The sequence below is a fragment of the Haliotis asinina genome, chromosome 16 (assembly GCF_037392515.1).
Source record: "Haliotis asinina isolate JCU_RB_2024 chromosome 16, JCU_Hal_asi_v2, whole genome shotgun sequence".
NCBI classification, from domain to species: domain Eukaryota; kingdom Metazoa; phylum Mollusca; class Gastropoda; order Lepetellida; family Haliotidae; genus Haliotis; species Haliotis asinina.
In genome coordinates this window covers 39,813,532-39,839,555 of record NC_090295.1, presented here as the reverse complement: position 1 = coordinate 39,839,555, position 26,024 = coordinate 39,813,532, and the positions used below count along the sequence as shown (strand labels likewise).

Here is a 26,024-nt window from a genome sequence, read left to right as displayed (position 1 = left end):
TGCTGATATTCTATATATTAACCTGTCACACTCACTCCCCATTGGTCAGTGTGATCATGTTCTGACACATTAATGCGCTGGTGGTGTTGCATATCATAACATGTGGAGAAAATAGTAGGGTACTACACTAGTACTGTGTACTTCGATAATACTGCTTGTCTAGATCTACATACAGGAACACTACATACACTGGATAAACAAACAAAACAATGGCACCAACAATGGCAACTTTGGCACATAATGACTAACATCCAACATCAAAATTGATACTTGCCCATTTCATCCAGGCATAAGATATAACAAGTTCAATTTATCCTTATAAGATTTTGACAAGTTGTATTAATATCCACTGGCATGTATAAAATATAATAATAATCAAGGTAATTATCTAGGACTACGTAGAACTGTTCAGACTAGAATTATTATATTTATATTGAGGGCTAACTACTAAATTTCTTCCATCAACAAATATCATAATGTTTTGCCGATCTCCCTGCTACTATTGTACATACATTTCAAGATGGTTCAAAAACATAAAATAATGTTCAAAACATAAGGAGCTCTCTGTTGGAAGGGGTTTTCAATGACATCAGTTGCAGTGCCATGAGTTAGAACTAAACCCAAGGAACATGATTGGACACTCTGTGGCTTGATTTGACAATGTGTGACTGGATCTAACAATGTGTGACTGGATTACTACAGAACTGTACAACCATTCCTGAAAAATGCAACAAACACAAACATTGTAATCTCATTGCTTAAACATGCATTTTTTACACAAACATTAATTCATTTAAAAACTGTTTTTATGGAAACTGCAAATATTGGACAACTACAATACTTTCCTGTCTACAAACTCCTGTTAAATTTGATAAAAGACAACAAAAATCCTGATAAGAATCTTGCAACAAACATGTATTTAAGTACATTGATTCAAACATGCCTCAGTGCTGATAGCAGAAAGTGTAGAATAAGTTTCTGAAATAGATCAGGGATGGCAACGGGAAAACTGTTTTTCTGCTGAAAACTTAATATTGTGTCATCAAATGGGGGTTCAGACGATTTATAAAATTGATCATTTTGAAATGAAATTGGTAGAAATCTGCAGATCCACGGAAAACTGCCATCCCTGACAGATAGCCAGACCTAAGTGTCATGGGAGTCTAAAAGAATGACATGGTTTCCATCACAAGACTGACCCCAACTGAAGGGGAGGACACAAATATTACATCAGTGACGCTCCCTAATGATAAATCTATAGTCATGCTGGCACTGCTACCCTTGTAAACTTCTCTATACAAGCGGAAGAAGCGAAGAATTTAATCTGTTTCTGGCAAAGATCTATCTATAACATACATAACGACGATGTGAAAGACTACTACTATACATGTATGTTCTACACATGCAGAGACAAACACAGAGTGAAGATGCATTACAGTGGTCGATTTTGATTCTATGAAAAATGAGCTTGGTACACAGATTCACAAAAAAAATTACACAACTGATATTATGACTTCAATTGAGGTCAAAGGTTATGACTAAGAGTTTGAAACTTCAAATCACAACACAAAAAACCCACTGCATGCTGGGAATATAATACTTAGTAACCATAGTAACAGTCAAGCTGTGTCACATGCAGGAATCTGGCCAGCAGCAGAGCTCTGAGTCCAAGACCCAGGCAAGTCATGGCATCCAGAGTATTAGCAGTGAAAGTTATCTAAAACACTTGCCCATTGGCCTGCCCGACATCCATAGAGTATACAGGGGTTCCTTCTAACATGTAGAATCGCTGCTTAGACTTAGGAAGAGGGGTTGTTTCCCTTTTGGTACTCCAATGGTGCACAATTTCCTGATCGGAGGGGCATGTCTTGCGGAACGTTTCATTGGAGTAGGCATTCCTCATCAAATGCAACAATCCTGTCATATTTGATGGGATCTGAAAATCTTTGAAGGCTTCTGATGCAACTCGTGCATGATGGAGCTTTGGTAGCATTAGACAATCCAAATGAGTAAGTTCATCACCACACAAAAATTTAGTACCAGCGGACTTCATGAAACTGTCGATTTGGTGAAGCTCCTTAAGAAGAGGTTCCGATGTATGACTGACATTCTTGATAAAGAAGTTGAACTTAGAGAAAACATCCAGGCAGACAGTATGGGCCTTTCTGTTTGTGTAGCGCAAATCTGGATAAGGGAAGTTGTCATCGATGTACTGGACCATTTCATCCGAATCCATGATCACCTCATCTCCATGTTTGAGGACAGGGAGCTTGTGAGCATAGCTCTTAACATCAGCAGTTGGTCGTGCTGGATTCACAGTGATGACCTTGTATGTCAAGGTCCCTTCTTGCTCTTTAAGGTCAAGGATCATGTAGAAACGTTGGCAAAATGGACAGGCACCATTGCTCTGCCCATCCCAGCCTGATTTGACATAGAGTTCCACGTGATTGGATGGAAGGGACACTTTCTTCGCACTCATTGTGTTTCTTCACCTCCTTCAATACCACCTTTGCTTGTCACTCTCTATTACTGAAACCAAAGAACATCCCATAAATAGTACATCTAGCACTGCTTGAACACATAGGACATAACTAGTGAACTATCACAGTTAGAAGTGCAAGTGAGTGGGAGGTGGGTGACTGAGAGAACCGTATTATGAACATATTCCTGCAACATTAGTATACAGTGGTCTAAAATGTGCAGTCTGTTCAAGATCATCTGAGTCTACTAATCTGCAGTACACTTTAGTGTTATTAGATGAGCTTTCTCTAGTTGTTTAGACCCGTGAAGGTCCCGGGGTAGAATAGGCCTTCAGCAACCCATGCTTGCCATAAAAGGTGACTATGCTTGTCGTAAGAGGCGACTAACGGGATCGGGTGGTCAGACTAGCTGACTTGGTTGACACATGTCATCGGTTCCCCATTGCGCAGATCGATGCTCATGTTGTTGATCACTGGATTGTCTGGTCCAGACTCGATTATTTACAGACCGTCGCCATATAGCTGGAATATTGCTAAGTGCGACGTAAAACTAAACTCACTCCCTCACTCACTCACTCTCTAGTTGTTTACTTTACCTAACACAACTTTACCTAACCAAACTCAAGCTTCAAAACTAAGGTAAAAGTTATAGACTATATGTGTAACTGACCTCATCAAAAATTTGTTCTTTTGTACATATGAATAACAAACTGCATACCTGAAGTAAAAACCAACATATTTTTCTGTCTCTCACAAGGCATCTTCCAAGCATGCTTTGACTAAAACTTTCACAAGATGTGATTTACACACATGTAAAGGACAAAAAACACGGAAGACTTTCTACCAATAGACATACGTATAAATGCAACATGACTGTAGAAAATTTCACACTGCCAACAAATCTGCCAAATATTTCCCTGTCAGGCTGATGTAACCACTGTACTTCCTGGTAGGGTCAGATTCACAGAGGCTTAGGGCTGACTAGTCCCACAGCAACAGTCAACTCTCATCCCTACAGTGGACTGCTAAGCCTGATGGAATCCCACCATTATCCACTGGCATGCTTCTGCCTATCAACCTATCAGCATATTTACACCAAGTCTCTCTGTACACTAACAGCTGACCTTCACCACATACAATGTAAAGGGCACGTTCAGGATAATCAGCTTTGGGATTTTCAATGTCCTTGCTCTTAAGTACAGTTTTGAAAAATTACTTTCAGTTCAGTAAATTCAACCCAACATAGTTTATACAAGTATCAATAGCACAAACATTCTGCTGAAAATTATATTTAAGACCACATACAGGGACTGGGAAAGGCAACTAGTGGCCATGGGACATTTTGCACAATAGAATAAACAACGGCCCATTAGAATTTTTAATGTTACTATTGGTACAAGGGCAATGGCAAATTGTAAATTCAGAAAATGGCTAATAATCCTGAAAATGGCCTATTGTCAAAGTTCTCTATCCCAGTCCTTGTACATACTGGCAAGGTTAAATCGGCAAGCTAATGTTAAAATTACTTGATTAAAGTAAGAATCTGTTTTTGACTTTTTATGTTCATAACCTCAGAGGTATGAGTATTTTAATGATACATGCAATGTAAAACTAAGCATGAAAGTTACTCCCATCTTCACTATTCCTGAATAAGTCACACTTGTAATGACTAAGCAGCATGAACCAAATGTTATATTTGGGATTACACTTTGGCAGTTAAGTAAAATTTTATTGCTATCTGTGGTTGATTCCTATCTGGATCAGTCTATCATAACATCCACACTTTATCATAGACTTACGACAGGCGTTGAGCTACGATCGCTTTGGGAAACGGTCCGCAGCACACTAAGTTCACAATCTAACTGAGTCAGCCACCGAAGCATCCACGAAAAGGAAGACTGACAACTGGTAGTCTAGCACACATACTTGTGCACCCCTCTGATAAGGGTAACTTGGCATGGCTCCTACAGCAAAAGGTTGGGTAAAGCGATATAACAGTATGAACTGGGAAATCATAGATTCCAGCCAGGAACATTGGTACTGTCCTTTTATGCAGATTTAAGGCTGAATACTGGCCTCAGAACAGATTGAGGTACTTCCTCAGTTCCATACAGTTCATCATTATCCATTAATTCTTCATTGACCCTCTGACCAGGTCAGTTTCTGTGTACATTTGTCACTATGGAGTATGTGAATGAGTTTAGTTTTATGCCACTCTCAGCAATATTCCAGCTATATGGCAGCAGTATGTAAATAATCAGGCCTGGACCACACATTCTAATGAGCAACAGAATGAGCAACAGCATGAGCATTGATCTGCACAATGGGGAAACGACTGTAGCAATCAAGTCAGCAAGCCTGAGCACACAATCCTGTTAGTCGTTAGTTGCCTCTTACGACAAGCATAGTCACCTATTGTGGCAAATATGGGTTCCTAAAGATCTATCCTAGTCAGGATTTTCATGGGTCTCATAACTATGGAAGTGTCTGAAACATTAATATGTGTCAAAAAATGAAATTAAAAACAAAATGATTACTACTCTTTGCTGCAAACAAAGCTTCATCTCAACTTTCCCTAAGCATCCTTACAAATTTGTCCTATACTTACATCAGTTACTCTGTAAACAGTCCAACATGTACAGTGTATCTGTCTGCGCCTGCCACTGTAAACCATCCCATGTTCAGGTGAAGAGGTGAATGTATAATGAGTTTATAATTCCTGCATATACATGGACAGGTGCAGAACACACTGGATCCATGTCTATCTAAATATATCAAAACTTCCAACTTCTCTATCATATGTGATGTTAACAAAGCGATAATGACAGTGCTTTTCCTAACAGGGTGAGTTTCACACTATGACACAGCATTATGATTGTAGAGGACACTATCAGTGGGTGCTGTAAACTACTTGGGGAGTCCATCTGATAGTGACCAACAAACTTTCAAGTCTTGACCAGAGCTTGTCTTGATAATGCAAGTAGCCATGAATAACTGAAGTAAGATTACACGCAATCAACCAAGTCTCTGAGCCTTCAATCCAGTCAATCACCTCTTGGGACAAGCTTTATATGGTTGACGGACCATTATAATCAAGAACAAGCACATGGTCCTGTTATAACTGGACCAGGACAAGAAGAGGGTGGGAAGGGTTTTCCTTACATTAAAACATCTTAGCATACAGTGTTCCCAGAAATTATTGAGAAAATCTTTGTTTTTTTTTCTAATGATGCTAAGATTGGAAAAAGGGCTTTTAATATGCACTAAGCATACTAAATAAGGGAGACAACTCTTGAAGGCTTAGAAGGCAGCTCATTACGTCAAGAGTTATCTCCCTTGTCTGAGCAGACGGCTTCCTGAGTTGACATGGCAGAATTTACAGCAAGAGAGAAAAGAAAGCTCATTCTAGATGATTTTGAAAGGGGTGAGGCTGATGCTAAAGAGTTAGCTTGTAGACATGGTATTCCTCTGTCTACAGTATACAGAACTTTGAAGAATATTCAAACAGGAACCGGGATAGAGCACAAAGCAGGGGCAGGTCGGCCTAGGAAATTCAGTGTTGTGGATCGCCGAAGACTTGGGCAGATTGTGAGTAGGGGCAAATTGAAAGTGTTGAGAACATCAGAAATGAAATGATTAGCAGTGGAAGTCCTCAGGTATGCAATGAAACAGTTAGGCAGGAATTACAGAGACTTAATTGGGCGAAAAAACGTGGAATTCCCTCGCTGTTGATGAAAGATGCACAAAAGGAAAAACGTTTAAACTGGTGTCGGGCTCATGAAAATCAAGACTGGGATAATGTTTTCTTTTCGGATGAAAGTTCTGTTTGGCTTTTCCCTAATTGTGTGAAAATTTGGACCAAAGATACTGTCAAACCTATCTACCAGCGACCAAAACATAGCCCGAAGTTTCACATGTGGGGTGGCATATCGGCTCGCGGAGTGACGCCCCATTGTGTGTTTTCACGGGAAACTTGACAAAAGAAAGATACGTTGACATTCTAAATGGTCACCTTCTTCCGACAGCACAAACATTGTATTTTGATGATTGGATTTTCCAGCATGATAATGACCCAAAACACACTGCACGCTACACAAAACAGTGGATGTCGGGCGAAAATGTTCAAGTTTTAGACTGGCCCAGTTACAGCCCAGACCTAAACCCAATTGAGAATGTGTGGGGAGTCATGAAGGACAGAATAAACCAAAAGGAACTGAGAAATATTGAAGATATGAAGGCCGAGGTGGTCCAATATTGGGATACCCTGTCACGCGATTACCTACAAACTTTGATGGGTAGTGTGCCTAGGCGTATTCAGGCATGCATTGCTGAGCGAGGAGGTCTAACAAAGTACTAAAACAAGACTGAGACTGTAAAAGGATGATGTTTTAACATGTTTATGTAAGTAAAACGCCAGAAGTTAATAAACGTAATGAGTTACATGACGCAACATGATTCTCAACAATTTCTGGGAATACTATAAATTATCCTGTAAACAATGCCAAATACTGTTCTAGAACATATGAATCCATACCATAATCATAAATTAGTTAATCTGTTAGTTCATGAGAAGGAAACCAAAGTATACCAGTAACTAGAGTTACTGTAGTTAGAGTAACTAGTAATTAGAGTAACCAGAATTTGAGTTGTTTACTCAGGCTTGTGGAAAATGGACAAAATAATTACAGATGGGGGGTGATGATGTTTTTAAAAGGGGGGTCACCCATCTCGCTCTGGGGAGTTTGGAGGATCATCAATTTTGTACACAAAAAATATTCATAAATAATGTTTAAAAATAATGCCATGGGAGAGGGAGGGCCTCGATTTTAGACATACAGGGGTTCACTTATTTTGTCCATAAATTTAGCAGGTGTTATGAACATTGTCCATGCTTCTCCGTAAAAACCCTATCATCACCACCCTAGTCATGAATAAAGAATGGTCCCGAAATGAGACAGTGAGGCATTCAACGTTTTAAGTGTACAATCCTGCACTCGTCTCTTGGCATTGTTCACAGCACGTATTAACTTGAACTATCTGATAATTACTGTGCTTTCATATAGTTAGAGTTTGGACTAAACAAGTAATAACTGATGCTTAATTTCAGTCACCTATGGATCTGTTCATTTTTAGATTGATATGAATGTTATGTAAAATTCTACATGAAACTGTATGTTTCATTTTTGACTGGCCAACTTCTAGAATGTTGATAAAACAAATAGCCTATGGACTATAGTTAGAGTTGGTAAGTGAGTTTTGTTTTATACTGTGCTCAGCAATATTCCAGTTACATGGCGTCGGTCTGTACAGAATTGAGTCTGGTCCAGACAGTCAACAGCATGAGTATCAATTTGTGTAATTTGGAACAGATGACACGTGTCAACCAAGTCAGCAAGTCTGACCACCCGATCCTCTGGACTAGTTAGAAATTCTGTAGAAATCAAATTTAAATTTTTGCTGACTGGCAAATGTGCATAGATGGGCCATGATGTGTTTACAAATTGGAATGAATAGATTTTTATTGTGTTCATTAAAATTCTGGCAATCTGATTGGTTAACTGGGAACACTTCTTTTGATTTCATTTCCCAATGAATCTAAAAAAAACTAAGCCACACCCACTGAACAAGACTACTTTTGGACCTGAGGAATGTCAGGGAATACCTTTATACAGCGTGGGAATTTGATTGTATTTAAATAAAATATTGTTGAAAGTTCATTAAGGTACCCGAGTGCAAACAATAAAAATTTAATTATTTAAGGATTGACTGTGTGTTTCTTTCGTTGCATTGAGGTATGAAACTAAAAACCAATGTGCACACTGTATGAATCCGCTACGTTTGCCCATTGGTTTTTAGTTTCATACCTCAATACAACGAAAGAAACACACATTCAATTCTTATAATTAAATTAAACAACAAATACTATAGGTTTTCAACAATATTTTCTTTAAACATAATCAAATTCATCAAAACAGATATCTTTGCTACCACCGATTAACATTTTTGGTGTAAGAATTCGGTAATGGCGTAACAAAACTCAGGTGACTCATTTACATAAAATCACATGCCTGCAAAATCAAACAGCTGTCAATCAACCAAGCTAACATCAGGTAACAGCAAAGTTTCAAGTTCAAACATTTGAATTATTACCAGCAAATTGAAAGACACAGTTTGAAAAGTGAGAATTGGAAATGAAGCCCAATGACATAAAGTTAGTCAGCAAAAATTTAAATTTGATTTCTACAGAATTTCTAACTAGTCCAGAGGATCGGGTGGTCAGGCTTGCTGACTTGGTTGACACATGTCATCAGTTCCAAATTACACAAATTGATACTCATGCTGTTGACTGTCTGGACCAGACTCAATTCTGTACAGACCGACGCCATGTAACTGGAATATTGCTGAGCACAGTATAAAACAAAATTCACTCACCAACTCTAACTATAGTCCATAGGCTATTTGTTTTATCAACATTCTAGAAGTTGGCGAGTCAAAAATGAAACATACAGTTTCATGGATGACAACATATTGTCTATTGCATAGAGTGATGTTTTGATGTAGATTCTTACATAACATTCTTATCAATCTAAAACTGTATGGTTCATGTTTAGTACATAGGCAACTTAAATGCAAAGGAGCAATTGTTAGACAGTCTAACATTCCAGATACACAAGGTCTATGGAGTTTCTCTACATATAAATGAGGACTTCAACACAGTATTATTCAAGGCAAGAAGCCATGCTCCAAAACTGGTTCATAGCATACCACTGGCAAACATTAAATCCTGGCACAATAGTTCTGACAACAAGCCCCTTGACCTCTGTCCACCTAAAAAACGTGCCTATGATTTGAATGTGTTAGACAGTCAACACACACATAGAATGTCACCATGTGTCACACACATGGCACTATTTTGGAGAAATATTGTCCTGAAGTAGCCTCATAATCACCTACTTCCACACAGCAGGTCACATGGTTGTCATGGAAACAAACAAAGCATCTAGACATACAGTGCTAGAATGTTCCAAATAAATATTTTGTTCAGCTGAAAAATTTAGCACAAGCAAGAAGCAGGTGTTTCAGTTGTGTCTGTCATGGGGTGACGGGAATGTTGCCTACTGAAGCATAGAGCAAAATCTCAAATGTTCAACACTGAGCATTAAAATTTATCCAAGTTCAAAAGGGTGGTATACCATACCATATCAGGGTGGTTTTGGTTACCTTTCCAAGAACAAATTCACAAACACAAAAGATGTGATATCTATGACTAAAATGTGTGAAAACTCACTCTGATATTTATATCAAGTTGATATTTGGGGTTTTTTTTCAGTATTTTCTAAACAATTCACACATTCCTTATTACTACACAAATTAGGTGATGTTTGTTATGCCCATTCCAACCACATTCCATACAACATGGGAGCATCCCAATCACTCCTTGGCTTATATCAACAAACTCTGACAGGTCTTCAGCCAAACCTTCAAATATCAAATTTGATTGTTCTAAATGTCCGTTAAACGTTTATTGTGCTTTCATTCAGATGAGTCATATTCCGCCCCCAGTCAGGAAGCTTTGCAGAAGGTTTGACTGGTGAGATCCCAAGTCATGCATGGGTGTTACCTCTAACCCCTCCTGTTGCCTTATGGCCTCACAATACACACTGACGTAGGTGAGATCCTGCACCATGTGCTGACAGCATGCTGCTATTCTTGTCTGTTTCATGATAGGTCATTCTGATTCAGACAATTCTCACAATACATTTTTCACGATCTCAACCCAAATCGAAACGTGATTAAACTAAACCATACCAGATTCATCAAGCAGTGCAAACTTACTGGGGTTTACAATGATGCAACTTGTCACACACCATCAGTCTGAGTCAGTTTTTCTAATGTTAAAGGTATCCAAAGGCAAGCAGAATTTCTGGCTTCATAAGTCGAGTCTTAATGTTTGTAGTTTAACACTGTCTTCACACTGTAAATAATCAAGCCTGAACTATATATTTAATTAATCACTAAACATGTCATCAGCATTCTTGTCTGTAAATGTCTCTCATTTCATCCCTAGGTGTACTAGTCTACCTTTATACATTAGGCTTTACATCCAATATTTATAAATTACTGTAAAAGATTTGAGCATCAATCACATCAACATTATGTTATCTTTACATGTCTAGCTCTTGAACTGATAAGAAGAAAAGCTTTGTATCATAATATACTATGAACATAATTTAGGAACAATGTCCATTCAATGTATGACAGCGTGTACATGTTAGTCTGCTGGACACTCTGAATATGTTTCTGGCAACAATTGTCCTGTTCTTTTCTTTCTATATGGAAAGCACCATAGTATCATTCATTTAGATGATTTTCACAAATGATGCTTGTATACTGTCAGTCACAATCTGCAGAATTGTAAAGTCACACCATCTACTCTAATAAATCATTCACATTGTGTGAGACACAAGCTGGGTATCTGGGTGAAGAAAACAACTTAGCCCCTAAATATCAGTCTGTAACTTTACCCACTAGACTAATGCCCAAGTATATTTAAGTTTTGTTCAGTCTTGTATCCTCAGCTATAAAATAGCCAAGTTTGGGTTCCGTGACTAAACGTTTTTTAAGCATAGATACTTTAGTCCATGTGTAACACCCTTGGTTGTTGTGCTTAACCTTGCCTATAACATACTGCAAGTTAACAGAACTTCAGTAATCACTCCAAATATCTCCCTCACTGTACAATGTCCCAGATATACATACCCTTCCTTGGGGAACACTCTGTATGTACTGAGAAAGCTTTCCTATGACTACACTTGTAGCCACCAGTCAAATACACCATGCTAATCTCCTAATGGTCCACGACAGGCCATTATCACAGAGCTGCGCTAATCCAGACTCTCACGGGTTAATTAATACAAGTAATGAGAATTCAGTTAGTGGAAGAAGGAAGTACCTCAATGACTGAATATATTTCACCCTTGGGCTGTGTCATCGTGATAAGAAGGTCTTATTCGCATGTATCATTTTCTGCCTGCATGTGCATGACTGCATGTTTCTGAAAGAGATTTCTGAAAGAGATCTATGTTGGCAGTGTGTCTCTTTACAATCAATGTTAATTGAGAATAAGATTTATGTATTTATCATTATTTCTGTTCTCACAGAAGTGTCAAACACATGGATAAGTCGACCTGTTCCCATGTTCCCGACAGGTTTGACACAGAAGGGTTTGACTGCATATATACCATTCAAAAACAGTAGGGGATAGTCCATTTTGTCAGCATACCACTTGCCAGTGCCAATGCAAGTAATACGTATCTATACTGGTGAAACATTTCCAAAGGAATGGAATAAATTGTCATATTTTCCCTTAATTTCTCTACATTATGTTTCCTCCTCAGCTTCACCATTTGCATTTTATCAATCTTGTTAATCCAATATTAATGGTATATTACTGTTCCCTTGAAATTATAACAAGCAGTGTACATTTCATGGACACATTCCTTAAAGTGCTGACACATCAAATATTATCTATTCACCCAAAGCAGTCTGCTTTATGTCAGACATATTTCACAGAGGAGGAAAATGTAATCACACACTGATTCTTTTAAACATTATTGGTTAGGGCCTTTTAGATAAACACCAGCTGTCTGATAAAATGATTTAAAAACTTGACATGAATATATATCAAGAGTGATTTCAGGTTTTCCCTTAAAAACTTTTCAAAACAAATATTAAAGGCATATCTCTTATGCATTATGTGAACATGTTATGGCTACTTCACACACTTCATCTCAGCGTATACAGATCCCTGATTTTGCTAGCAACAAGTGCCTATGAATATTTTCATGATTCTAACATTTTTGTTGGGCATTATTCTACATCATTACTGTGTTAGAACAATATATGTATGACATATTGGATGACAATAAATATTCTTGAAAATGCAGCAACCTGAGAAAAGGTTTTCAAGCTACTGAATCCCAACAAGGACACTGACACAATATCAACACCGAGATACCCAGCTTGTGTCTCACACAATGTGTATACACCTACCTAAATGGTCAAACATGCAAATCTAAAGTTTCAAACAAATGCTTTGCTTGTAATCATCAAAAATAAATGCATGACATACATGATTCAGAGTGAATTTATCATGTGACATCAGTCAACAGTAATATCTCTTTCTGTCCTTTTTAATTCATGGACACTGCATCAACACATGAAGTATCGCTTACCATTTAATATTATTAAAATGTCAGTAATATTATCTGAACTTTCTTGTTACGACTATTTATCTGCCACATATTTTCATAATCCATTCCTAATTTTCCCTAAGTCAATAGATTCAACACTGAAGTTCAAGTTTGTGAAAGTTTAGTGACATGACTATAAACAAATTATATCCTAACACACTGAACATGTCAATGAATACAACTCACCAAAGCTACTGGTGTGGGTAGAAAGTCAAGGTATTCCTTCTAAACAACAAAAATCTATATCCTCCAACAGAACTGTAGACTGCAAGTGTTCACCATGGACTACACAGTATCTAGCAAGTCAACTGCAATGCCCAGTACTGCTCGGCAGCATATATACATCTTATATATACCAGCTGGCTGTTAGCCAATCAGGACCATCGCCTACGCCACCTCAGTTGGCCTACGTCAGTCAATGTTGACTTTATCTAGTGGTCTGTTGGGAATAGCATATAGAAACAACTATTTATGACCTAATCAGGATCTAACATGCGCTTGGTACAACACATTCATTCTGACATTACAACAATTGTATGAGACCCTTGGACATTTTTTATCTTGTAGCGAATGATTTTAGAAGGAAGCTCATAATTAAAGTTTTACACATACACATTCATGGCACCTGCAAATCAATATCAGCTGTCGTTTTCACAATACATAAATTAAATAACATTCTGAAAGGGAAGTTTTTGTGTAAACTAAACTTGAAATATTTCATTTCATTTAAGAAAAAAAAACATTTGTGTTCATAAATTTCTGGGGAAATGACTAAGTGTATTGAAAATAAATGCTTTTTTAAATAAAACTACTGCTACATTTAATTCACAAACAAAACTGAACATCAATCTTTTTAAATGTCACACCTTCAGTTGACCAAGACTGTGGGTTTTCATTGTGTATATTTAACAAGTTAAAAGATTAGTGACGCAAATAATTATGGTTTGAGGGTGTATTTCCTCAGAATTAAGCTTCTGAATATAACACTCTTGTTTGTGTGACAGAAGCCTACTTTGAAAGGCAATTTTAAGCACTTTAGCTTGATCTGAGATAATAGTGGATGGTATCAAGAAACAGAATTTTCCGCTGAATGCAAAACTGTGACTTATTTATATATGCGTGGTATATTTATAATTCTATTGGACTTCAAAGTGAGGGATGTAGAGGAAGGACATATATGTCCCTGTGGCACCCAGGGGGTTCAAGGCAAAACTGTCAAAGTAACAGTCCCTCCTGGATTCCGCAATTCCATGGTTGCAGAAAAAATCACAGAATTTACCTTTCGATGCAGAAAAACATCTGGTCCACGGAAATGCACAATCTGTACAGAATTTGCCACTTTTCTGCCGCAGAAATTGCTTATTTTAAAAAACTGAGTGAAAACTGGCTGACAGCCAAAACGAAAACTACAGTTAATGTCAGAAGTAGAATCGGTTACACATAAAACGAACTGACATATTTATTGTGACATATGGTTACGATTGAAGATACTTTATTAAAAAAGCAAGTTTTAGGCATGTTTTAAATAAAATTAGATGAATTTGACTCTGCAATTACGTTCTCCAAATCGATCATTTTGTAAATAAAAAAATTATTTTAGATTTTGTTTAAATATAACATTGTTAATTGCATGAAAGCGGAAGTTGTTCACATGCATCAAAGTTACGAATGAGTGGAGAGAAATAACTTTCAGCGAGTGTCTAATTTTCAAACACAGAAAAAGGTGTCAGTGCCTTGTCATCAAAGTTACTCAAGCTGTGATGTGTACTGTCGACTTAACTTTATATCTTTGTTTGAGAATGAAACTATGAATTCTGTATAATGTTTTTGTTGTTTTTTCTACATGTTTTAAATGCAGAATGTTTTGCAGAATATTGAAAAATGGGGTGCCGAATTTGCTTAAATTTGCCGCGGAATTCTTAAAACTTTGCCACGGAATCCAGGAGGGACTGATGTAACTAAGCTTAAGGTAGCACAGGTTCAAATAAAGTTTGCTGTTATTTACATACAACTACCTCTTAATTGAAGGTAGAAGTCCTCAAACATGTCTAGAGGTTTTAAGATTTCATAAGACTGAATTAGTGACCAGAGCCCTTTAGCACACAAACCAGTACAGATACTGTAACACTGGTTTGCCTGATGGGAAAGATTCTGTTCCATTATAACAGCAAGATGCATAGACTGTGATGCATCACAATATTTTGTGCCATTTTAATGATGCCATTATTCTAGGGTTGCAGCAAATACACTATGTGGTGAATATGATCTGTATCACGAATATTGGGTTACGAATACAAATAGTTATTCACAAATACAATATTGACTGATGCACAAGATGGAACCCCTAAGCTGACTGTTAATTTGTCATAGTAATAACCAGTGATCTGACATCTGACATGACACTCAAATTTGGTATGTAATAGACTAATAGTCCACAATACCATGTGTAGCATTTGCAAACTCACATGACTTGCACTGTTGCAATGCTAGTACATATTCCATTCTTGCAAATCTCACTTTGAAAAAGGACATAAGACTATTAAGGGGTCAAGTAAAACATGCTCCATCAAAAAACTGTAAATATTCATTCATATTCGGTTCTGGTGACCATGAATAACGAACTGAATTCATGAAGGGCTATGGTTCAATTCACCGAATATGCAAGTGTATCAAAACAGTCTTAATTCATTCCTTCTTCTAACAGCTACTTCAAAGGAGTCATCATATGCATCACACAAAGCCTTACAACAATGTACTATACAATGTATCAAAGCAATTTATGCTCATAATAAATATTAAAATCCAGAACAACAAATGTATGCACAAATTTCTAATTTGTATTGCTACATTTTATGGGCTAGTAGATGATGAACTGTTATGTTTTAATATCTGATGCAGTCCCACACTGGAGAGGATTTTATTAAATTCATTGAATTTGGAATCAAGCTTTCTTTGATGTCATGGTGGGATAAGAATATAAGTTCCAGAAATTTATTTACTGCTGAAAACTAGCAAAAGCCAGATTATGGTAATCCTGATTCACTGACTAGTGGTATTTGACAGCTGCCAGACTAGTTTTCAACATCAGGAGTATGTACTCCTTATGTTGTCAATATAACAGTACTGGAAACACTTATGAGTACATTAAGAGGACTGAAAAGAACTTGATGGTTTGTTAGTAATCTTGTGTTTCATTTCATATACCATGATATTGCTACTCTTGTGTAAAAAGGTCAATAAGCAATAAAACAATACTCCTTTCAGATAAATACATCTGTAAATGATTCTAAGACCATACACCATTGCTGTGGTGTGTATCTGCTAAGTTTTCTAATTTTATGCCTACTGTATCGTGCATGTTTCTTACGGTTGTAATTCTGAATCAGTTCTGAAAGCTTCTTGTGCAGGACTAGCTACAAATGCGAGAACTGATAAAACAAGTTATACACTAGTCCTACACAGTACTCTTTAAAAGTTAGTTTCCATGGCTGTATGTCCTCCTTCAAATTATGCCTGCCAAAATAAGAAAGTTAGGCCAGTACACAATTCATCCATACAATTTTTTTGTCATACTCATTGCCTTTCAGTCAAGCGATGAGTTAAAAATATGACTTGGCAGCAACTTGAATCACAATCTTCTTTTTGCACTGTTATCATCACAAGCAGTCTTTCACTGGTAATGGCATTCCTCGACCAAAGCTGTATAGATGGTAAGTATCAGATAAAACATGATAAATCTGATTCTGTGGCCTAGATGTGGCCTTCTGACATACTGGCGAGAAGTGGTGCCCTCTCACACTGTCAGGTTGTATCTTGACTTATAGGACTTACAAGCAGCTGTTCCCTCTTCACTTCCACTAATCCCCGATTATACAGCTTCATTGACCCCATGTACACAAGTAGACTTTTGCTTGCACCATGAATATTAATCATAAAACCACTGACACAGACGTTCTACATATGTCAAAGTGATATTTCAGTTATCTGCCAAAGTTTATGCTCAGGTCACAAGTGTGATGCACAGTAATTATGATTCACTCAACATGTTACTATTGAAGACACGGTTAATAAAATATTGAACATGGCAAACCTGAGAGTTTCCTAACATGAAAATGTCATAACACATTATTCAAGAAGAAAATGTTTGAAATTTCACTCAAATATAATAGAATATCACATAAATGCATCACTAGTCAAAGAAATTAAAAATTATTTGAACAGTTACGTATGCAGATGAGGTTTGTTTGACTGGCTAAGAAGTGACAGCAACCACTGAAATACCATCATGATGTACCAATCCCTACAAACTGTCAAATGCATAAAGCCATAAACCAATGAATGACAGTATGAACAACAGTATAAACATGTCAATCGTGTACCTCAGTTGGAGTCAGAAAGTCTATAAGCTAGAACTAGCTACCAACTCACCTCTGTGTTTCAATTCCTAGCGTATACTTAGAACAACTTGGATTGTCTTTCGCCATGCACCATTTACAATGATACATTTATCAGCCAAGCATTAACTGGTGTTTTATTGATAAAAAAATATTCACAATTTATTAGCTGTTCTGATAAAGATTATTTGCAAATGAAACCAAATTGGTAATTGTGATCAAGTGAAATTAATATTTTGTCAAGTTGACAAACTGATAAAATGACTAACTAATATTTGCAAAGCTTGAACTTTGAACTAGTCAAGAAGGTCACAGAAAGATACTAGGGGTACTGACTGTGACAAATTTAGAAGGTTGCCATCCCATATCTATTTCTATATAAGTATCCAACTAATAATGCGTCCTTGTGGCTGGACCATGTGCCATATAGTATTTCAGCTGTATCCACCACATCCTCTGTATCTCAAGGGTATGTGTTCGATAAATCTCCACTATACCCTGGATTTGTGTACGTCAGCCCAATAATTTTATTACCTCCCTTTGCTGGTTCTGCATTCTCACAGCAGTCAATCAGCTAAGCCACCATTACAACCAAAATTGCCAGTGCAGTGTTTACGAATGGTGTTTCAAAGTAACAGGACATTGGGTCCTGTAAGTTTCAGATGTCTGTCTGACCCACGGAAAATTCACAGGACCCACAGAATGCAATTAAACCAGAGACCATATAATAGAGGGACGGCCCTCAAGCCAATGCGCGAAACCATCAGCGCTACGGCTTGTACTGCGCAGCCTATCCGGAAGCTGCGAGGAACGTATGTTCACCTCAGTCATAGATTTTGCGTATTTTCATTACAAAGGTAAGATTTAGTTTTTCTCATTTATTCTCATGTACATACATATATTTGTAAGAGTGCATCTGAGGTTTTCAGTGGTGCTAAAGCGTATACATGTCTTTGTATTTGACGAATGCTGTCATGTGTGATTGTTGTTCTGTGAGGACAATGGCGGCGGTGCAAAATCGTCGAAAGTCCCGTTTTTGATTTTCAATAACAGCTACTAATTTTCAATACCAGTCCTTAGTTACCGGGGTGTAATGAAAGCAGATTAGATAAAGTTTGGTTTAGTGGTATTTATAAATCTGTGGAGGACGTATAATTCCTTAATTTGACTCCTGCAAATAAGACGAAATGTGAATGTTTTCTGAAATATTTACTCCACAACACTTGATTTCCGCACGCTTTCACAATAACAGCTTACTACCAGCATTTTTAAAATAAGTATGTGAACATGTACGGCGAATTCCTCTTTTGCTTGGTACTAAATTTACATGGCTATGTTCGGTATTTTATTTTTTATGATTTTTTACGTAAACCCGCATTTGCATCATGTACTGCACATTTCAGATACCATGTAGCAGACGACACAACATTAATTTTGTTTGTTAATATGACCCGAATATATGTTTAGTCAATTCTTCAAAAGTCCCATGCACTTATGGGTTGTTAATAATTGTACATATTTCCATTTTTGTTCACTGTGATGATTATGCTTGTAGCAAATATCCTTATTTTTCATGAAATAATATATTTTTCTGTTTTTATCATTTTTCTTCTTAATGAAGTTTAATTATGATTTAAGTTACCTTATTCATCTTTATACTTATATCATTACACCAATTATAGCATAAACTTATTATTTTGTCTTGTAGATGCCCAGGAAAAAGAAAGTTCAATGAACAGTTCCTGAAGATTGCAGGTAAGTAATAATGGAAGTAATATATTCAAAATGGTGTTTCTGTTAACTAAGGGTGCACACCAAAGAAATCATTTTATTGGATGAAGTTGTTGATAAAAAGTTGATAATTTGTAGTTATTGGTATTTATTTATTCTATAGGTATTTGTACTATCCGTTATCTGCAGAAAAAAGTTTGAAATATCAAAACATTTATATAGTCAAGAATTAATATTGCTTCATTTCTTATGTAAGGAAATATACAGTGTTAATTAAGTGCAATATCCCCATCTTGAGAGTAAGTAAACAGATCTTGTTAGAAAGAGCATTGACATCCAGCTATCACATAATTTCAACAAGTATTTAGAGCACTGAATTCATGTTATTTTTTCTTTAATATCAAAATTGTTCATCTCCTTTTTCCAGTCCAATAGATGCACTGTGTGACAAACAGTGGAAGTCATTCTTCATTGACCTCACTGATGAACGCACAGACACCCCATGCCAACAGGATCAGATAGATTATGATGGCGGTTCTGCCATTAATTCTGCGGTTTAGCAAAAACTGGGCGAAGATGTGAATAAGTCTGTGATGGCTGCTGACTTTCTATACAGGTGTGCATACTCCAAATAAAATCTTCCTGTATGCACATCTGATGATATATGATCCAAAGTACCTCTCGAGTGCTTGATAATGAGCTTTAATGGCAAAACCATTGAACACATAGTGTAGCTTTATTGTCACAATTACTATGAAATAAATAAAGAAATTGACTGTCCCGATAACTTGGTTTTGTCTTCAACTATAAAATCGTTTGTGACATGGGAATCTCTACTAAGGGCTTTTACGATTTGAATCAGATCATGACCAAGTATTGAACCTGACTGTGATGCATCCATCATAGGGTTGCAAATACACTATTTTTCAGGCATCCATCATTTGAACTTCACTTGCAAGAGGCAAGACCTTTGAACTGTGTTTTTCATCAGGTTTGAAACTGTGTGGCTTGATGGTTATTCTCTTAAAGATATCCCTGGATGAAATTGTGTACAGATTTAATATTTTTCATTTCATGTTTTAATATTTTTAAAAATTAGTATATTCTTTAGTATTAGTCTCAATTTCAAACAACTGACATTCATATTTGGTTTTAGTGAAAGCTTGAAAGAATATTATCTAAATAGTTGTATTTAGCAATACATATACATACATATACATTTATTGTTCTTTTATATAACATAACATCATAATGACAATCACGCCTGCACAGTCCCTGTCAGTTGCAATTCCGGTATTTTCGGAAAGGTATGTGACAAATATTTCATAGTTAGTGTCATGATAAAATTAAAGTTATGAACCCTATGAAAATAATTAATTTCAACGGGTGGTGTGTTTGTGGGGATGCTTCACGACCTTTATATCACGACAAGTTCAAGTTCTCAAGTCTTTGTTTCATTCCTTCTCAATCTACTGTGACAGAAACGGTCAAATGGTCACAAAATCAACTATACACGGTTACTGTATGTAATGTACATTGACGTTTGTGAAAATGGTCCTCGTGGCTTTAGTAGTTCTGAGTAGCTTTCCATTGCAAAAAAAACAAAACATATTATAATGTGCGTATGTCTCCGTACGGCTCCGAAAGCATTACCACTGTCAGCCCCAAACTGGCATTCAAACAAACATTACTGTAACGTTCGTGGATAACGTGAAATCATGTTTCGTTGGTACTATCAGCTTCATAAAGTTACGCAAATTAATATGAAATCAAAATCAGAGACTAATACCGTCATTTAGTGAACCACCAACCAGTGGCAACGGATACTTTAAAAAAAATCATGAGGTTCTGTGATGAAGTTCAGCGAACATCGGGGACACTGACAACAGTACTGTTACATGACTGGCCTAAAACGGCACGGATTTCGCGAACGATACACATTTTCAGCGATTTTGTCAGTTGACATGTGCGACAGTTGAAAGGTTGACATCTTCTGAGAGACAAGATAGAGATTACGATTATTGTAATCAGTTTATTGGAGCTGTTCATGTAATCTTTGACTGTCAGTCGCATCCAGTGAAATCCAGGTAAGGAATTAACTCTCGGTCCGGATATTACGCAATATTGTTTACGTGGTTACCAAAGTGCTCATTTGCGAATGTCTGCGCATCTGCTGCGCATGTGGTCCGGTTACCGGAAGTTAGCAGCAGGGTGTCGATGCGTATCAGTTACATGCCAGACCGTAGCGCTGATGTTTAATGATAAACTGTTGGAGAGGGCCGTCCCTCTATTATATGGTCTCTGATTAAACACAGATTTCAGATTTAACATTTCTCATAATTGGCATTGAAATTATTATCATTATATTATGACAAACATTATAAACATAAATTTATAGACAATGAACAGTGAGTCACATGCCACAAATAACAACTTCAGACAAAGTCATTGTGATATATTCAGTCAGATACTGGGGCCAGCAGGTTGGGGACTTCTGTCTGACCATTGGCAAGATTTGTCAGAGAGTCAGACACTATTCATGAACACTGCTGTGTCAACAAAGATGGTGGTCGCATCTGCGAAGGTTTCTTGGCAGTGTGACTCAGATTTTGAGGAAATCATACATACAAACTGACAAGTCAAAAAATTAAAAACAACTCTTTCTACCTCTTTAAGAGTACCTCTGCATCATTTGTGTTGCCAAGGTTAATCGGTTAGATAATTTAAAAATTGAAAGTTTCTAGCATACACACCTGACTGGACAAAATGCCAGCTAAGGGAGGTAACAAATTCATCAGGCTGAGCCATGGATGCATTCAGGGTATAATGGAGAGTTACTGAAACATGTACCATGGAGACATCGAGGATGCATCCACAAAGACAGGTTAAAAAATTGTACTTCTGTTATCCTGTCTGTAGTCCCTGAACCACATTATTTTCCCTACTGCAAAGCCCTCACTGCAATGCTAAATCCCTAAATGTAACAAGTCGAGCTTCCTCAGGTTTCACATCTGACAGAGGCTTCTTTTCAATGTATCTGGGTTTATCTCTTACTATCAAAATTTTATATTCTTAGAGACTAAGCATTAGTATAACTGTCTCATGCTGGGCATGAAGAAATTAGACCAAGGACTGGTTCGCTTGGAGCCAGGAAACAGTGTCTGTGTATGGTACCATATTTGCTCTCATATGAGTTAAAACCATAAACACTGGGTCTCCAATAAGCATTGACCCTTATTTAGCTCAGGATCTAAGAGTTTGCTAAATTAATAAGCACCCAGGCACTTATTAGAGGAAGTATGGTATATGTCAAACTGAGACATGTATTATAAGTATTGTGTCCAAATTTAATGAAAATGTTTGTTGAAATGTGTCATCAGTGGAAGTCACTTTTGAGATTTGAAGTTAAATCACTTGAAACCATTTTTTACGCAAGCAAGCATTTTTCCTGTTTATTTAAAAGTTCATCATTGTGTTTCATAAAATCTACTGACATAATGAAATACAATAAAGAGTTTTGCAGATGCCCTTGTAAAGGTCTACAAAGAATATATCCTGGTGCTATGGGTTTTCTGATACTTAAGAACCATTTGTTGTTGTCTGTCTACTCACATGAACAACCATATCATATAAGGCTAAATAAAAAAGGGAAATGTTTCCCATAGGCATAGGCACGTCACTTTTAGTGTGTGCAAAACAAGTTTTTATTGCCATTTTTAAAAAAATATTTTGACTTGGCGGTGTCCTGATCATACATTTGTCCACTATGAGAACGAGTGTCTGTAAAATGACTGAATGTACAACTCATTAGCACATGCTGAATTTTCCAAGCTGTATATCTGAGAGAATATGCCCAAGAAATATTTATGTTTTATACAGCGTATCATTACTCCTTTGACTGGTATTCTAGAAGGTGAAAGTGCAATGACAGCAAATTTATGGATAATATATTTTATTTTGTGAGTGCCAAATTTTGGTAAAGATTTTTGTAACACTGTCTGTGCTTCCTAGGAAACATGTCATTATTTCATAAAAGACAACATTAACCTAAACACAAGGAACGTTTCGGAATTTAAAGGGGCACTGATGCGGAGCATTTTCCGTGGACTGGTGTAAACTTTTGTTATTGTTTTTCTCCCGTGAGTACCCGGATGATATCCCAGAATTCGTGACTGGTTCGTGACCTCTGCTGCGCAGTCCGTAAACGCAATTGATAGTTTAATTATAGACATATAAACTGAGGTGAAGTCAATTGTACTTCATTACAAATGTATTATGAAAACAAATGAAACACTTTGAAGGTTAATCATCTGCCAGTGGTAGAAATGGTAAAAAACTATTAGGACGGAAAAATAACAAAGCCAATGTACGTCTCTATATTTTGTCTCATAACCCTAATTAGTTTATTGTCATATTTGTATGATTCTGAAAGTTAATAAAAGAACACACGATTTGCTTATACTCATAGTAAATTTCTAACATAACAGCAACATTTATACATTGTATAGATTGCCAATGTGGATCCTGTTTCACACACATACGCGATCTAGTGTGTGTTTTCTGTCATACAGATTCTGCTGAATGCTACAACAAATAAATTAAAACAAAATGCAAATAATGAACGTAAAACAGACTAATTTTATAGCAACAGTGTCAGGCTACTACCTTGTTCAGGAATGTATCCATCAATATCCACGTAAAAGAAATCGTATTCCATTCATCTGCAGCTGGTAAATAATCCTGCTCTGTGTCGCGTGTCTTACAACTGTCTCATTTGCGAAAAAGTAACACATCGTTTCACGTCTTTCGTTGGTGAAAACTAGATAAACCTCTCATTGGTCTCCCAAGATAGCACACCTGGCAACTAATTGTATGATGTCCACTATTCTAAGTAATTTAGTTGACCAATATTGAGCAATCAATCAATCAACGCAAGGGTGGTTAATTCTTTGAAGGGAGGATGTTGTTTTTGCACTCACACTTTACGACAGGGTGTAGTCATCTACACACACTGCCTTTTGACAAATCCGCTAGAAGAACAAAAGTAATTAATCAATCAGTGTGTTATCGGTTAATCCTTTGATCGATGTTTGTTTTTGTAACTCAGCTGATAAACCCTCTTGCATCACTTACATGCACATATTACATAACATACAATACATTTGCCATTACAGACCTTAATTTATAATGTTGAGTATTTACTCCAGACAGGAGAAATGCCAAATGGGAACCTTTGTTGAGTAACCGAAGTGTTGTTGCTACTAATTATACCTGTTATAAATTCTTGAATTGACCATCCAGAGAATGATGACAAATAACACGTGTAGGTTTACACCATCAAACGCGAGTTACAGCAAGGATGATGTAATCTCTGTGTCGCATGCAGCCTGAAAACACTTTATACCGAAACTGTTTTGAGGATACCAACGGAATTTCGTTACATAAGGAATACACACAGGCATTTGCTGTGTACTTTGGTAAATAAGTGAAATAAGTTTTTTTTACGTAAGACAATTTTCAGATTTCTCTACCAAAGCCAAGGTCATCGTTTTTTTGTTTACGAATTCAAATAAATCAACTGTGTGTTTTATTATCATAAATAATAAACCATTGTAGCTACCATAGCTACCAAAATTTACGTATGCTATTTGCTATCACAGCTCAACCAACACTCAAAACTACCTAAATATACAGCTTTGCAATCTTCCGTACTGAAACAAATGGCTTGCTACGTGCCTGTAGACATCATATTTTCATGTACCATGATTAAATATCGAGGTTAAAAACACAGAAATAGGATCAAATTGGATCAGTAAGTATACCATCCAAGCATCTGAAAAGAACTACACTGCTGGGATATATGGTTACGATCAGACAAGGAATACCATGGATATTTTTAAACAAATGACATGTGATGGGCATCCGGCCTCCTGACTGTTTAAGTGAAGACATTTTGCTAATATGGACAGGAGCCCAGTTCCTTTGTCCGTCACGGTCGAAGGAGTGGGCGCTGACCAATTTGCGGTCTGCTTTCGTAATTAGACCGTTAGCGAGAAGCATTATTCGCTCCGCATCAGTGCCCCTTTAATATCTGTGTCATCCTTCGTTATTGCCTGAGGAATTGCAGGCGTCCGAGATCGGAAAACACAATGATACACTAGCTGCCCTTAATATTATAACAACTTTATCACTCACATCTTGTCAATCTACACTAATGACAAACACGAAGGTCAGCATTTACAAGAACGCTTGATATGGGGCTATGGCGTGCTGTTAACTTCATGCATGTATCAAAACAGTGCATATAATATGTTGGCAGCAGAGTACCAATGCAAACACAATCGTCTCTTGTCAGCTGCCATTGATAGAATAGACATACACTGAATCCGCCATACACCAGAAAACATCACTGTGTGTATGTGTGATATGTAAAACAAACTTTTACCATTACGTTTCGGATACTTCTCTCTCCTCGTCTCAATCTCTCACCAACAAACTACAATGCAACCCGTGTTGTCTTTCACTGTCAGGTCGCATCGTCTGCTTGAGATTTCACGCATGTGCGCGTGCGCTGCAGGAACCAGTCACCACCACGCGTTCATTGGCAGAGTCATGCTTGACTGAATACATTACTTAAGTGTTGCTTATCTACTCTGACCGAGCAAGAAACAAGTTAAAACACATGCTTACCAGTTCACTTGTCCTTGTAACTTTTCCAAACTTCTCGGCAATATGGCTGGCAATGGTATTTCCGTTTGCCAAAGTTGTAACGGAACTTTCTATTGGTTTGATTCCAGCCTTACGGCTAATCGGTGCGTTTATAACAGAATATGGTCTCCGCGGGACATTTGTTGGCTGTGGCTATATACACGACATCGTGTATATAATGCTCTTATATACACGACAAAACAATGTCGTGTATATAAGTCTGTTATATGCACGACGGTCCTTTCATATAATGCTGCCATTCACACTGCAATTAAATAATTTAATATATGGTAGCATAATAATTGATAATGAAGAAGTTTTTTTTGCGTCACTACCAGTACCAGTGTAGACTCAAATTTCTGTCATAACATTGAAGTTATGGTACCAATGCTGTGTAGATATATTTTTGGGGCTTTTTATCAGACTTTGTGAAATGAATATAATTATTACGAATCTTG

The 26,024-nt window shown here is 37.0% G+C and overlaps 1 protein-coding gene across 1 annotated transcript; it reads right to left on the bottom strand.

The window, feature by feature from the left end:
- Positions 1 to 1,636: 1,636 nt before the first annotated feature.
- Positions 1,637 to 25,587, bottom strand: LOC137268920 (chloride intracellular channel protein 1-like). Its single transcript, XM_067803526.1, has 2 exons — positions 25,549 to 25,587; positions 1,637 to 2,529 (listed from the first exon to the last, which is right to left on the bottom strand). Exon 2 carries the CDS (start codon positions 2,477 to 2,479, stop codon positions 1,718 to 1,720), a length of 762 nt encoding a protein of 253 aa, XP_067659627.1. The 5' UTR covers positions 2,480 to 2,529; positions 25,549 to 25,587; the 3' UTR covers positions 1,637 to 1,717.
- Positions 25,588 to 26,024: the final 437 nt, after the last annotated feature.

Excerpts from the sequence above, each read along its gene's own strand:
- LOC137268920 (XM_067803526.1), bottom strand. The coding sequence starts at position 2,479 with ATGAGTGCGAAGAAAGTGTCCCTTCCATCCAATCACGTGGAACTCTAT.